The sequence below is a fragment of the Zootoca vivipara genome, chromosome 1 (assembly GCF_963506605.1).
Source record: "Zootoca vivipara chromosome 1, rZooViv1.1, whole genome shotgun sequence".
In the NCBI taxonomy this organism is placed as follows: domain Eukaryota; kingdom Metazoa; phylum Chordata; class Lepidosauria; order Squamata; family Lacertidae; genus Zootoca; species Zootoca vivipara.
The window spans coordinates 14,879,436-14,893,640 of NC_083276.1; the positions used below are offsets into that span (position 1 = coordinate 14,879,436).

Sequence of the window (14,205 nt, forward strand, 5' to 3'; positions counted from 1 at the left end):
TTCACTGGCAGCAAGCAGCTCTTCCAGGTTCTCAACACTTTTAATCGATACCGAACCTGGGACCTTACGCATGCGCCGCTTGTCATCTCTATGCCACCAAGTCTTCCATTGATTTGTTAGGATCCTGCCTTATAGCCACATTGGGTGGGTGCGTTGTGGGAGATTGCCAAGCAGGATGTCCCTTAACAATAAAAAAAACAGATTAAAGCAGCTATAGCTGAGATTCAGATCAGCGCCGCAGTGCTGCAGGAAGGAAGACATTAGCCTTTTGCCCCCATGTCCAAGCTATTATTTGCCCAATGTTGCAAAATATTCAGGTACCCACAAGCAGGGCCGGATTTAGCTTTGATGAGACCCTAAGCTACTGAAGGTAATGGGGCCTTTTATATGTCCAGCCTTCCTTTCTCAACAACAATTTGTCGCTTTTTTTGTGTTGAATATATGCTATATGAAGTGTGCATGCACACGAAAGCTCATACCTATGACAAACTTAGTTGGTCTCTAAGGAGCTACTGGAAGGAATTTTTTTATTTTTTGTTTCGACTACGTTAAACCAACACGACTACCTACCTGTAACTATATGCTATATGGTAATTTATGGACCTAATAGGTTTCTAAAGCCATTTGCACGTAACAAAATATGTATTTTATCAAAGTAATTTGTTTTTTATCTTATATTTTGGAAATGTACATTGTTGTTTTTTCCCTTTAATTTTTTTGGGGGCCCCCAAGAGAGTGGGGCCCTAAGATATACGGTAGCTTGTTTAGCTTATACGTAAATCCGGCACTGCCCACAAGGCAGGGAATTGCGTGTGTGCACATGTGAGAGATTTCATTTTGGTAATCAGTGCAAGGATTAGGGGAGTGGGTAGAGAGAGGAACATTGAAACCTGCCTGGCAAATCTGAAGTACCCCGCATATCTCCTTTGATCTTTTAAAAATAACCTGGGAGATCTCTTCACAGACCTCCCCCTCCCCCAATCCCTCCATTACAGTTTTAACTTTTTAGATTCATTATGCCAGGACTAGCTAACTGGTGGCTCTCCAAACATTGCTAAACAACAACTCCCATAAGCCAATGTCCAGGGATGAAAGGAGTTGCAGTGCACCAACATTTGTGTGTGTGTGTGTGTGTGTGTGTGTGTGTGTAATATTAGTTATCACTATGTTATGCTCAAACAGTTCAATATTCATGTTATTACTCCTCAAATTTTTATTGTACTTCTTTCTAGAGAGGGTGCTTCCATCCCATCTCCTTTGCGTCCTCACAGCAACCTTGCAAGGTGGGCTGGGCAAGAAAGATAGCGACTGGATCAAAGTTATGCCAGTAACCTTTGTGGCCTAGTGTGAATTTGAACAGGGGTCTTTCATCCACTAAACCACACTGGCTCTAAATAGAGGTAACTTTCTCGCTCCTTTTTTGCAGATATGGCTGTTTTGGTACAGGGCGAGGCGATAAAATACTGTCAAGTGTCTACTCTAGTAGGTACTCTAGTAGGCCTCTCCTGGTATGCCCCGCGGAGGACCTTAAGGTCCACAAATAACAATATTTTGGAGATCCCGAGCCATAAGGTGGCTAGATTGGTCTCAACTGGGGCCAGGGCCTTTTCAGTATTGGCCCCAACTTGGTGGAACGCTCTCACACAGGAGACCAGGGCCCTGAGGGATTTGACATCTTTCCGCAGGGCCTGCAAGATGGAGCTCCTGGCCTTTGGGCTGGACTTGGTCTGACCACTATGTTTTTCCTCCCTTATGGTTTTGATTTGCGCCATTTTAAAATGAGGCTGCATTTTTTTAAAAAAATAAATCTAAATTGTATTTTAATCAATTGTTTTCCTTTCTTTTACATTTTATTGTAATTTTATTGATGTCAGCCACCCTGAGCCCGGTTCTCATTGGGGAGGGCGGGGTATAAATAAAATTATTATTATTATTATTATTATTATTATTATTATTATTATTATTATTATTTATTACTGGTGGACTGTTTCATTATCAGAGTCATGGCACAGAATTCCCCAATGCCTTAAGAAATTCCGAATGCAAGAGGCCCACTTGCACACTCCACTTTAGTTAAGCATCTCTCCTGGATTCCCTTTCAAGTTGCTGCAGTTTATTTACAGCAGTGTTTACATTCCCTGTGTCATCTGAGATAAAGATCAAGAACACCTGAGAATTGGAAAGAGTGGATCATCCACCAGCTGTCCCACTTACTTGAGCCACCACCTCCCGCCTCCTGCCCGAGACATAGTAGAAAACTAAAAAAGCTACGAAAAACATATTCCAACACCAAAATTAGGATAAGCCGCTCATCCTGCATAAGCAAGTAAGGCAACACTCGTTTTATTACGCATTCTTGCTTCTCTTTCTTTAAAGCCAGAACAAAAAATTCCTTCCAGTAGCACCTTAGAGACCAACTAAGTTTGTCATTGGTATGAGCTTTTGTGTGCATGCACACTTCTTCAGATGCCAGAGTCAGTCTCAGCTTTAAGCAGGACCAAGCAAGAGAAGGTAATCGTGAATTAAGTTGTTTATTATTTCATTTTTACCATCATGGGAAGTAATATTTAGATTTGCTGCCTAGGCACCAAAATGCAGTGGGCTTTCTTTCTATGCAAGTCGTATAAGGCAATGCATAAAACAACAACAACCACCAGATATCCACATCATGAGCCCTTGATAAAACAGGGATGAGTAATTGAAGAACACTTTCACAGATGGAGGTCTCTCTCTTGCCATACTAAATAGTGCACATTTTCTTACTTAAGCACAGCACTGAAAGACAAGGGTGGGGAGGGGGGGGGGCAGGCGGCGAAAATGATCGGATGCAAAGATAAATCAATCTAACGATGTTCATGGAAGGAAAGTTTCCAGGAGACCCTCTTGCACCATCCCACCTGGAGGGGCTGTGGGGGAGGGATCCAGGTAGCTGCAGGAATTGGAAACCCTCCTTCTGCAAACTTGCCTCAGGTTAAACTCAGCACCCAAGTCCAAAGTGAAGAAATATATTCAAAAACTTGAAACGACCGTATCATGGAAGCACCATTATACACCTTTAGGCATCAGGCGAAAACCTTCCTCTTCAACCAGGCCTTTGGTTGATTGACATTCAATGCCATTTTAAATGTGTTCTGGGAGGGGGTGTGTGTTATTGGTTTGATTCTGTTCTTATTTTTATTATGTATTTTGTGCTTTTTGTATTGCAATTTTATGCTATGACCCGCCTTGAGATCTAGGGATGAAGTGTGGTATACAAATTTAATAAATGGTGATGTTGATGATGAAATCATCAGGATCAGACATCCCATTAAAATGCACTGGGAACTAAACACAATCATATACTAAACATCATCAGGATCAGACACCCCAGTGCATTTTTAATGGGGTGTCTGATGATTATGGCGCTTATATTATAATAATAATTACAATTATTACTATTACTCTCCCCATCTATTATGCCTACAGATTACAAGAATTGCTAAAGGAATAAAACAAAAGGGACTTCATTCTACCCAACAAGAGTGTGCTGGAAACACAAACACACACACACACACACAAACACACACACACACACACACACACACACACACACACACACACACACCATCTAATATTTATAAGTTGAACAAAATCTGATTTATATGGTAAAAGTATAGAAATGCTATTGTGCTGAATGAAAACAAAGAGATAATGGATTTACTTCTGGGATGCTCAGATGCTGGAGCAGAGAACAAACCTGACGGAGATTTAAAAGTGCACTTCTCAGAGAGCCAAAGGGCATTCTGACAGCTTGTTTGTATACTGTTAGAAGTCCAGAGCAGAACAGGCTATGTTTTGATAAACAACTGTTCCATATTTTAATAGCTCCCCAGCCTGTCATTTTGCTGACCGCTGATCTCGGCTCAGCAAACAGAAAAACAGGATGGTAAACAGCCGATCCGCTTTCACATGAGAGGGGTCGCGAGCCATCCCACAAGCTGCGTAGAGAACACGATGAAAGGAACATGTGCACATTTATCAGTTATAAGCCAGCATTTAAAGCCAAGGCTCAGAGTCACAAGGAGAGGTAAGGTCTAGTTACTCCAATCGCCAGCCAAAATCCAAGGAAGGCAATGTTATTTTAGGCGACAGATTTATGATCCGTATCAACCCTGACAGAAGTCGTGTTGCCCTAGAATTTGGGAGTGTTACACAAGTGGCGCAGCTAAAGACAAAAAATCAGCCACTTGCAGGCAAATTTCATGACTCACAAGTTCTAAGGAACAGGAAATTATTCTATCTGGCTGAAGGATCAGGCTGTCCCACCTCACTGACCGAGGGAGCCAGCATTTGTCCGCAGACAGTTTTTCTGGGTCATGTGGCCAGTATGACTAAGCTGCTTCTGGCGAAACCAGAGCAGCCCACGGAAACGCCGTTTACCTTCCCGCCAGAGCGATACCTATTTATCTACTTGCACTTTGACATGCTTTCGAACTGCTAGGCTGGCAGGAGCTGGGACCGAACAACAGGAGCTCACCCCGTTGTGGGGATTCGAACCGCTGACCTCCTGATCAGCAAGCTCCTTCTGAGAAGTAGTTTCTAGTAAATAACTTTGCAATTGTTATCATACAGCCTATTATGTTAACGTTTTTTTTTCCAATTGGATTTGCATGATATAGGCATTCTGATGGTTTTGAATTAGAAACAAGGCAACTTGTTTTTCTACCTGGATTGGTGGCTCAATCATGATCCATGCAGGCAGCATCAAACTTGGGTTCAGCGGCTGGGTCCCGACCCGGAAGTAGATTCCACCACCGCTGTCACAGGCCCAGATGTGCTGTTTGCCGCATGCCAAACTTTTAAGCTTCACAGCACCTAATTGAAAAAAAGAGAGGCAGAGGGGCATCCAGTCATTCAACCAGCCATCTTCAGTTCCGATTTATGACACTAGTTAGGGTCGAACTACAAAGCCACTCTCCGTTTCCCCCTTCATTTCCCCCTAAATCAGCTTCAGGAAGAAGAGGGGGGAAGAGGAGGATTGGACACCCCTTCCCCCAATGCTGCCGTTGCAATAAAAAAAAATCAGAGCCTTCCATGGACACTTGAGACTACAAAGAAAAATGATGGGCGGCAAACTCTCTTTCCTTAGAGGTTCTTTTTAAGCAGAGCTTGCATGGCCACCTGTCATGCATGATCTGGTTGAGATTCCTGCACTGAAGGGGGTTGGACTAGATGACCCTTGGTGTCCCTTCCAACTCTACAGATTACCTCTCACTGGATGCATGTGAGAATATGGACCCTCTCAGCAGAAAATCCAGGCCTGAGCTGCACGGCTGACATTTTGTGCACCATCCAGGAAACGGAGAGAACGAGTTGGGACTTGGGCTTGTAAGATTTCAGACTTGTGACCCTTGTGCAGATGTTGGACATTGACTTTTGCAGAGTCTGAGTGCAGGCCAGGCACGAAGGATCCACTGCCTCGCCCGCCCCTGCCCCATGTGTAGCCACTACCTGGGAAAATTCCCCTGAACTGAATCATTTGCACAAGAGAATGATATGTCTACTGTAAGGCGGGCATAGAACATTTCACTATGTTAGCAACGCAAAACAAATATGAGAGCTGACTGGTGGAAGGTGCAATGTCAGATGTTGATTCTGCTTGTTTAGCGAGTCCTTTTCACTGAAGTTGGTTTGCGGGGTAGCTTGGTTGGTACAGCATAAGACTTATTTCCAGGGTCACGGGATCGAGCCCCACATTGGGCCAAAAGATCTTCCTGCATTGCAAGAGATTGAACTCGGTGACTCTTGTGGTCCCTTCTAACTCTACAATTCTATGAAGTGCCTTAGGATAACAGGACACAATGAAGTCCACAAATCACTGACATTTAAAACAATGATTATCAAAGAGGAACTGGTGTGGGTGGGGCGGGACCCTTCATGCAATGCAACTGGTCCAAACTAGAGCTGCAACTTTTCGCATGACGTCGAGTGAACTCTCCCAGGGAGCCGGTTTGTGCTTACAGACCAGGCCTATAAATACAGGTTTGCGCTTAACATTCCAAATGTTACTAGCAAACAGTGGCTGCCGAACTATGGAACAAGTACTTCAGAGCTAGCCCTGCTCTCATTTCTAGTATGCAACGCAAGCAAGGAGCTCTTCCTCCAAAAACGATTGTGCCGTCAACAGGTTATTTTTATTCCCAGCCGTACGGCGGCACCATAACTTTCCTGCTTCCCCCGAGGACTGAAATAGAAAAGTGTAAAGCTGTGAAGCAACTCTCTCGGGTCATTAGGCAGCCCTCCATCAACAAGAGCACTTGTTCCTAGAAACTTCAGCTATGCTATTTACACTGGAAAAAGGCACTTCAAGGAAAAGGGGGGGAAGCACCTACGGTTTATAAAGCAAGGTCAACCTTCTCATGTTTAGTGCTTCTATATTTTGTAGCAGAAACACCTGGATGGGGGGGGGGAATAACACACACACTGACACAACAGACAGCAATGCAGTTATGCAGTGCACAAGTAGCATCTGGGCAACATGCAATGGTGGAGGAAGGGGAGTGCGGGGGGTGCAGGCCGTCCCGGGTCTCATCACTGACAAAAATATCAGTTTAAAAAAATAAAATAAAATAGGGCTCACGAAACTTTTTAGGTCAGTCAACAAACGTTAATGAAACATGGCTGGCACTGAGCGCCACACTGCAGGGGCCGGCACTTACCGCGGGGCCTGCAGCAAGCCTGAGCCACGCGTCTCTCCTGGAAGTGACGTGGTGGCTTGGGCACCTGCAGGCTCCACGCTGCCTGAAACGGCAGCGTGGGACTTGCCTCTGCCCTCCGCCTCTCCCTCCGCCGCCCTACAGCTAGGGGGGAGGCAGTGGAGAGGCTCCGTGCAGCACCCGCCCCCCCCCCCCCGCCGCCATGGGGCTATGCCACTGGCAACATGTCCCAACTTTAAAAAACAAACACATCCCCACACCCCCAAGTGAGTTGCACTGACTAACAGAATGTTCTGAGCTGTGGCTGGGAGACATCCCATTACACATATAGCAGGGCAGGGCTGTCTCTAGGCCCGGGTCCAGTGGCGTGGGGCTTCAGGCCACTCTCCGGAGGCGCACGGGCCTGGGGCCGCCTCAGCCACGCGCAGGGGCGTTGCAACAGGGGGCGGGCAGCGCCCCCTGGCCCAGGGCCGGCCCTGCGAACAGGCTCAGTTGTACAGGGCCCTAGCCCTCCAGGCGGTAGCCACGCTGCGCGCCGCGCCCGCCGCGCTGGGAAACGGGGTGGGGCGGGGGCACCGCAGAGATCAGTCGCACCACGGCGCCAGATATGCTTAAGACGGCCCTGTAGCACGGGTTAGCAACCTGTGGCTCATGGGCCACAAGCAGCCCACGGAGGCCGTTTAAATGGCCGACGAGCCGCCCCTGAACCGAGCTGCCCGCTCAACAAGTCCCTGCGCGCTGCACTAAACTGGTGCAGCACGAAGCGGGGACTCATTTCTGGGGCACCGAAAATTGTACCTGCGCAGACGGAGATGCCAAAAATTGAGTCTGCGCAGACACGATCCGGCCCACGGAGCAATCTCCGCGGGAGTGAACCGGCCCTGGCGAGGTAAACTTTGCCAACCCCTGACATATTCCTAGTTAAGAAAGAGAAGTCCAAAATACTAAGTTGCATTAAGAACTGCAAGCAAGGAACATGCCCTTTTGCCACACAAGCCGCAGGCAAATTTCCACCTCCCTTGTAATCTTTAAGGCAATTTAAAAGAATGCGATGGTAGTTTAACGTTCTCGAGTATCAGAGTGGCATCCTGTTCTATGGGACAGCAGCAATGCGTGTGGGTTTTTTTTTGCCTCTCTTGTCAATGGCTTAATTCTCACATCACAGCAAGACAAAGCATGGCTTCTTACTGCAGCCACACAAATGTGTGGGATCCCAGAGAGGAGCTGACAGTCACTTTACTCTTCTCTTTCTCTCTTTTTTTAAATAAAATAAATCCCATGTTAGGCTAAGCCAAGGTTGGGCTAAGGTTGATGTCTGAACTGAGGCTCATGGCTAAGGTCTCTCCTTGCTAACCAAGAGCTGTAGGCAAGGACAAACTTTGACTACAACTTGATGTTCGGCCAACATGCTAAGCCAAACCCGTGGTTTCTGTCTCTTGTGTGCAAAAATGGAATCTGCGCTCTTCTCCTCAAAATGGTCGTGGCAGAATGCAGGTACAGTGGAACCTCAGTTTATGAACACCTCGGTTTATGAATTTTACGAACGCCACAGACCCATCTGGAACGGATTAATTCACTTTCCATTACTTTCAATGGGAAAGTTCGCTTCTGTTTATGAACAGACTTCCGGAATCAATTGTGTTCATAAACCGAGGTACCACTATATATCCCTAACACAATTGTGGCTTTTAAAAAAAGGCCTTTGCACCACAGGTGTGTGGCAGAAAAGAAAGGAAATATAAATTGAATTAAGTAATAGGTCTGTAGGGAGAAAAAGAAAGAAAGAAAGGATTCACTGAGGGGAAAACCTATCAGAATTTTTTTTTTTATCTGCATTGTTGCTCTTGTGGTATTCAAAAGAACTCAGTGGGAAAGTGCTCACTTCCTTCGCGTACAGAATAAAGATAAAATCTCTCCAATTGAGGGAAATGGCACTAGCTTTGTACTGAGTTTGCAGTCTAGAAACTCCTGCACAAATGGGAGAAGCCCACATGTACGTCAAAGAAAGAGACCACAGAGAAAATGGGGCCGGGGGGGGGGAGCGGCGGCTCAGAAATGTCCCAAGGTTCCCTAGAGGTTGAAAGGGATACCAATATGCTAAGGGATGAAATGACGATTTAAAGTGGCTTTATTCGAAATGGGTTAAAACAACCAGGGTGTTGAGCATCTGAATTCTCCCTAGCTTTATTCTCATATAGTTTCTTCTTGAATTCTATCTTTATTTTAGCACCGTTACATAAGACCTGCCCGGCTCAAAATAGCCGTGGGGTGGGGAAGAGAGTCATCGGCATAATTCTGCTGCTCCTCTGGGTTTGACATTCAGCAGCGCTATTTAAAATAAAGTCTTGTTACTCCTCCCAGCACAGACATACTGGATCACGGTGGCTTTGGACCTCAGCGGTTCAGCTGTTGGTTTTTGATCTAGCTAAGCATCAGGGCTCTCTGAACAAGGTGTCACATATCACCTGCTCTGCATCGCTGGGCACTTATTTACATATGCAGCACAATCTGATCTCCAAATGCGCACTCCTTATGTAACACTTTCGGCTTATTTTTTACTATTCCACCTTGGGTTTTCCTCCTTTCTCCAGAGCTGATGCTAATTGCTCATCCAGAGAAACAAATCTTTCCGCTTGCTAGCACACTGTCAAAGCCATTCATGCTTCGTTTTCGGAACTCTGTGATATGACAGGGCAGCTCTGATCACGTCAAATGCTGTGCCTCAGAAATCTGCGCAAGAGACGTTTCGAAACCTATTGGTATGCTATTTTAAGCCTCTTATTTGCTAATGCCATTTCATCATGTGTTACTTGCCTCGAGTTTGATTTCCAGAGTGCACATTTAAAGTAGAAAAGACTTTTTTGTTTTCTTTTGCAAGATATTGGTGGGCAGGAACACCTTCATATGGGAAGAAACCCTTCCCAGTTTTATCACAGCTGGAGAAGTGGGACAGAGCCACAGGGAAGTGGCAGACATCCTGATCCTCTGCGGGTCAATGATAGCACTAATTCTTGATCTACCTTTATCCTGTAGGGGAGGGGAGGGGAACCTCTGGCCTTCCATATACTGTTGCGACTACCAACTATCATCAGCTCCAGCCAGCAAGGCCAAAGGTCAGGGATGATGTGAGGATCACCGGTTCCCCATCGCTCCTTTGGGATGTCGGCACAAGGATGCTCCCAAAGAGCACATCACACCTTTCTCCGATGGCACCTTCATTCCGCTGTTTTGAAAATGTGGGTCATCTTTTCTTTCCGTCAGCAAAAACCAGTCAAGTCAAATTGGCCATGCAGTTCTCTGTCCTACCCTTTCTCCGAGATTAAGATGGCAAATAATTCTATGAAGCCAAGCTACCAGAATGTGTCCATGTTTAATGCTTTATCCATAGGTTTCATGGGTCAGAGCAATTTTGTGTTCAAATACTCACCAGGTATGCAGAGGAAATGCTCCCCGTCAGTCTGTGTTCAAGTCGGGAAATCTGTATGTGACAAACAGGCTCACAAGGAGTCTTACCTAACTGAGCAAGGTCCAGTCTGGTCCAGTGCATCCCAGTGGGGCAATTTGGCGAGAGTGTCCTTATGAAGACCCGTCCCAGGTGGTCCAGGCTCCATATGGCATCCTGGCAGGCTGAATAGTATTCTATTTCGTCATCAGGGGGTAGCTGAACAGTCGAAGGATGAAACTGCGGGTTTTGGTCGCTGACGCAAAAGAGATCCTTGCTGCTTTGGCACAACCACAGGAAACTCCCTGTGGGAGGGACAACACTTTCATGGTTAAATCTGCTTTTCCAGAAGCCTTCGCCATTACAAAACCATCCAGTGTCTAAGTATCAGTATGTATTCAAACCTAGATTGAATATACAGGTGAAACTCGGAAAATTAGAATATTGTTGAAAAGTGCATTTATTTCAGTAATGCAACTTATTGTTTTTTATTTTTCTTTTAATTTTTACAAATGCTTTCTTTTGCAAATTCCACAGTAATAAAACAAATAGTTACAATAATACAAAAATTAACTAAATAAAAAAACTCCTTCAGTAGCACCTTAAAGACCAACTAAGTTTATATTTTGGTATGAGCTTTCGTGTGCATGCACACTTCTTCAGATGCACACTTCTTCAGATACAGATACTTCTTGTATCTGAAGAAGTGTGCATGCACACGAAAGCTCATACCAAAATATAAACTTAGTTGGTCTTTAAGGTGCTACTGAAGGAGTTTTTTTATTTTGCTTCGACTCAGACCAACACGGCTACCTACCTGTAACAAAAATTAACATCGCTATTACGTTTCATTAATTACATTCCATTTATAATTGACCTGCCTAACGACAAATAATTACAATTACAGCAAATAAAGGCTTGACATATCTTGCTTTGCATGTCATGCATCTATCTCATATACTGGTTTCACCTTTTAAGTTGCATTACTGAAATAAATGCACTTTTCGACAATATTCTAATTTTCCGAGTTTCACCTGTAGTAAATAATTACTACTATTATTACTATTTCTACTGTGCGCTCAATAAGCTTTGCATACATAAACCGCTCCAAGGTTTTCCTCACAGTCAAGCAGTGTATAAATTTTACAGTATCTTGGCAAAACAGCCCTGGTACGGTAGGCCAGCATTATCCCCATAATGCAGATGGGCAGGCTGAGGCTGAAAGATAGCTGCTTAATAATGTAAGAGTCCTGCTGGATCATTCCAAAGGCCCATCCAAGTGCAGGAAGCCAAGCAGCAGACATAAAGAAATACCCCTTTGCTACTGTACTGCTACACCCCAGTAACTGGTATTCAGAGACAAGCTGCTTTTGATCCTGGAGGTAATGTTGAGCTACTACAGCGAGTAACCACTGGCAGCCTTATCCTCCATGAATTTGCCCAATCTCCTTTCGAAGCCATCCAAGTTCGTGGCTATCACCGCATCTTAGGGTAGGGAGCTCCACAGTTTAAATATGTACTTGCTTCATTTCATGGAGGCGAGTTTTTTTTTTATGTCTGGCAAATCAACACACACAATCTGAGTTTTCCAGAGTTGCTCAGGGAGCCAACGCTACCTGAAGAAGCGTCTCCACCCGCATCGTCCAGCCCGGACACTGAGGTCCAGCTCCGAGGGCCTTCAGGGGGCTCCCTACCTGCGAGAAGTGAGGTTACAGGGAACCGGGCAGGGGGCCTTCTCGGTAGCGGCACCCGCCCTGTGGAACGCCCTCCATCAAATGTCAAGGAAATAAACAACTATCTGACTTTTAGAAGACATCTGAAAGCAGTCCTGTTTAGGGAAGTTTTTAATGTTTGATCTTTTATCGTGTTTTTAATATTCTGTTAGGGGACGCTCAGAGTGGCTGGGGAAACCCAGCCAGATGGGCGGGGTATAAACAAACAAACAAACAAACATGATGATGATGCTTTGCATGCAGGAGATTCCTGGCATCTCCAGGCCAAGCACAGACCCCTTCCTGGAAGTCAGTGGAGAGGGCCACTGCCATGCACTGTGACAATAGTGGGCTTGATTGTCTGATTCAGTAGAAGACAACCTCCTATGCTGCTTAATCAGCCAGGAACTCTTGGCATATTAGCACTGCCCTCAAATCATCCGAACCATTGGCTGAAATGAGTTAGGATGGGGAAGAAGTGCCTCTCCACTGATGGTTTAATAATGGCAGTACCCCTCTGTCCCCCACCCCCCATGTAGCTGCGGCAGAAGCCCCTACAACATCTGCAGAAAACTCTTTGGGTCCAGATCTACCGCTGCCTGTATTTCATCCAGAAATAGTGTTAATTTCTGAAGCAATGCATTCTGGGCCTGGGGTGGAGGCAACCTTGGATCCAAAATCTCTTTTGTTCCTCCGAGAGAACCTGCAATTAGGCTCAGTACCTCTGCCAGCTTGGAGCTGCTGTGAATAATCTCACCACCGCTCCGTTGGTTTCAATAATGGGAGTGATGGAATTAAACACAGGCTAATCATCAGGGCTGGAGGAAAAACACCCACACCACATACAAGAGAACTCCTGCCCTGGCTGGTGCAAGCCAGCGAGGTTTTGGAAAGTGGTGGAACATTCCTCCTGCCCTACTCCGCTCAGGATTACTCCATCTCACTACCAAAAGAACTGTTACAGTGCAGGCAATGTGCCAGCTTAACCGCCAAAGAAGACGGGAATGTGAAAATCAAAAATGCAGACTTGGTTTGGCTTAAGTGAGCGCAATTAATACCGTGTGTCTGTCTTCGTGTGTGAACCGAAAGTAGACCACACACTTTTAATCCTTCATTTTTGTTAATTGCTTGTGAACTTTAAATCTTAACTCCCCGCGTTAATGATTATTTATGGGACTGCTAGGTTGACCTGTGCTCTTTATCCTACTTGTGCTGCAGTGCAGAGCAAAGGCTAAGCCATGGGCTTAGAAGCCATTGCTCAGGTCTGCCCTTCCTTTCTGTCCAGTCAGTGGCGGAGGCAGCCAATCGGGCGCCTGCGGGGCGGGGCGAGCTGGGACAGGACACTCGGCGGGGCCTCTGAGGAGTCTGCCTGCCTCCTCCCACTCAGCCACCCTACAGCTGAGGGGGAGGCGGAGGGTGGACCGTTTGGGGCAATGGGGAGGCGGCAGGCGCCCAAGATACCGTGTCACTCCCAGGAGTCACTCCTTCCTCCGCCCCTGTGTCCAGTACGCATTAATGCCCTTAGAAAACCTGTCGATATCAATGGATGGAGTATATTGATGTTATCTTGTTATCTTTCGCCAGTGTGTCATAAAAAGCAGAATAAACTTGCAAGGCAGCCAGGGGACAGACGTTACCTTCTTTTGCTGGAGCTGCGGAAGCCAATGCAAACGCCCATTTTGTGGCCGAAGCAGTGCCGCGAGGCACGACGTTATTCCAATAAGTACCTGGAGAAGGAAAGAGGAAGAGTCTTAAGCATGAAAACAGCCAGCTTTCTCCCAAACTCTTCTGGTGCTCCTGGGATTCCTGCTTCAAGTTTTTATTCTATACACCATGGAATTCTCATCTTAGGCCCTTCCCTCGAGAAGGGAGGTGCGAGAGCGGGCCTTCTCAGGGATGGCCCCCTGTTTGTGGAATGCTCCGTGAGGCACACTTGGCATCATCATCACTATCTGTTTTTAGGTGCCAGGCAGAAACATCTTTATTTGCTTTTGCAAGTTGCTCTGAGTTCATCTTTCTGGGGGGGGGGTGACTAATATTATTAGTCATATTATTATAAGTCAATATTATTATTTGTAATAATATTCATCATCACCATCATCTATGCATCAGATAATGAAAACTGCTGTGGCTATGGAGTAGAGTTTCCACTCACAGTGACGTTTCCAAAAATATGTATTACTCAGAATATGGTGTTAAATGATCCGCTTTTACTTTTGCCCACTTTGGAATGGCAGAATTGCCAAAGAAGTTGACCACCGTTTCTCACGGAACTTTAGTGTTGGAAGGGCCATTGAGGGTGCTCTAGTCCAGGCATCCCCAAACTTCGGCCCTCCAGATGTTTTGGACTACAATT

At 45.8% G+C, this 14,205-nt stretch overlaps 1 protein-coding gene across 2 annotated transcripts in view; it reads right to left on the reverse strand.

Annotated features, from left to right (window-relative positions):
• The window catches only part of TECPR2 (tectonin beta-propeller repeat containing 2), a 49,088-nt gene that overhangs the window by 7,494 nt on the left and 27,389 nt on the right, over positions 1-14,205 (reverse strand). For both annotated transcript variants that reach the window (XM_060271776.1, XM_035105651.2), the window contains exons 16-18: positions 13,487-13,576; positions 10,209-10,442; positions 4,706-4,854 (exon numbers count right to left, since the gene is read on the reverse strand). In XM_060271776.1, the coding sequence (XP_060127759.1) occupies positions 4,706-4,854; positions 10,209-10,442; positions 13,487-13,576 (473 nt within the window). The remainder of the gene's footprint in view (positions 1-4,705; positions 4,855-10,208; positions 10,443-13,486; positions 13,577-14,205) is intronic.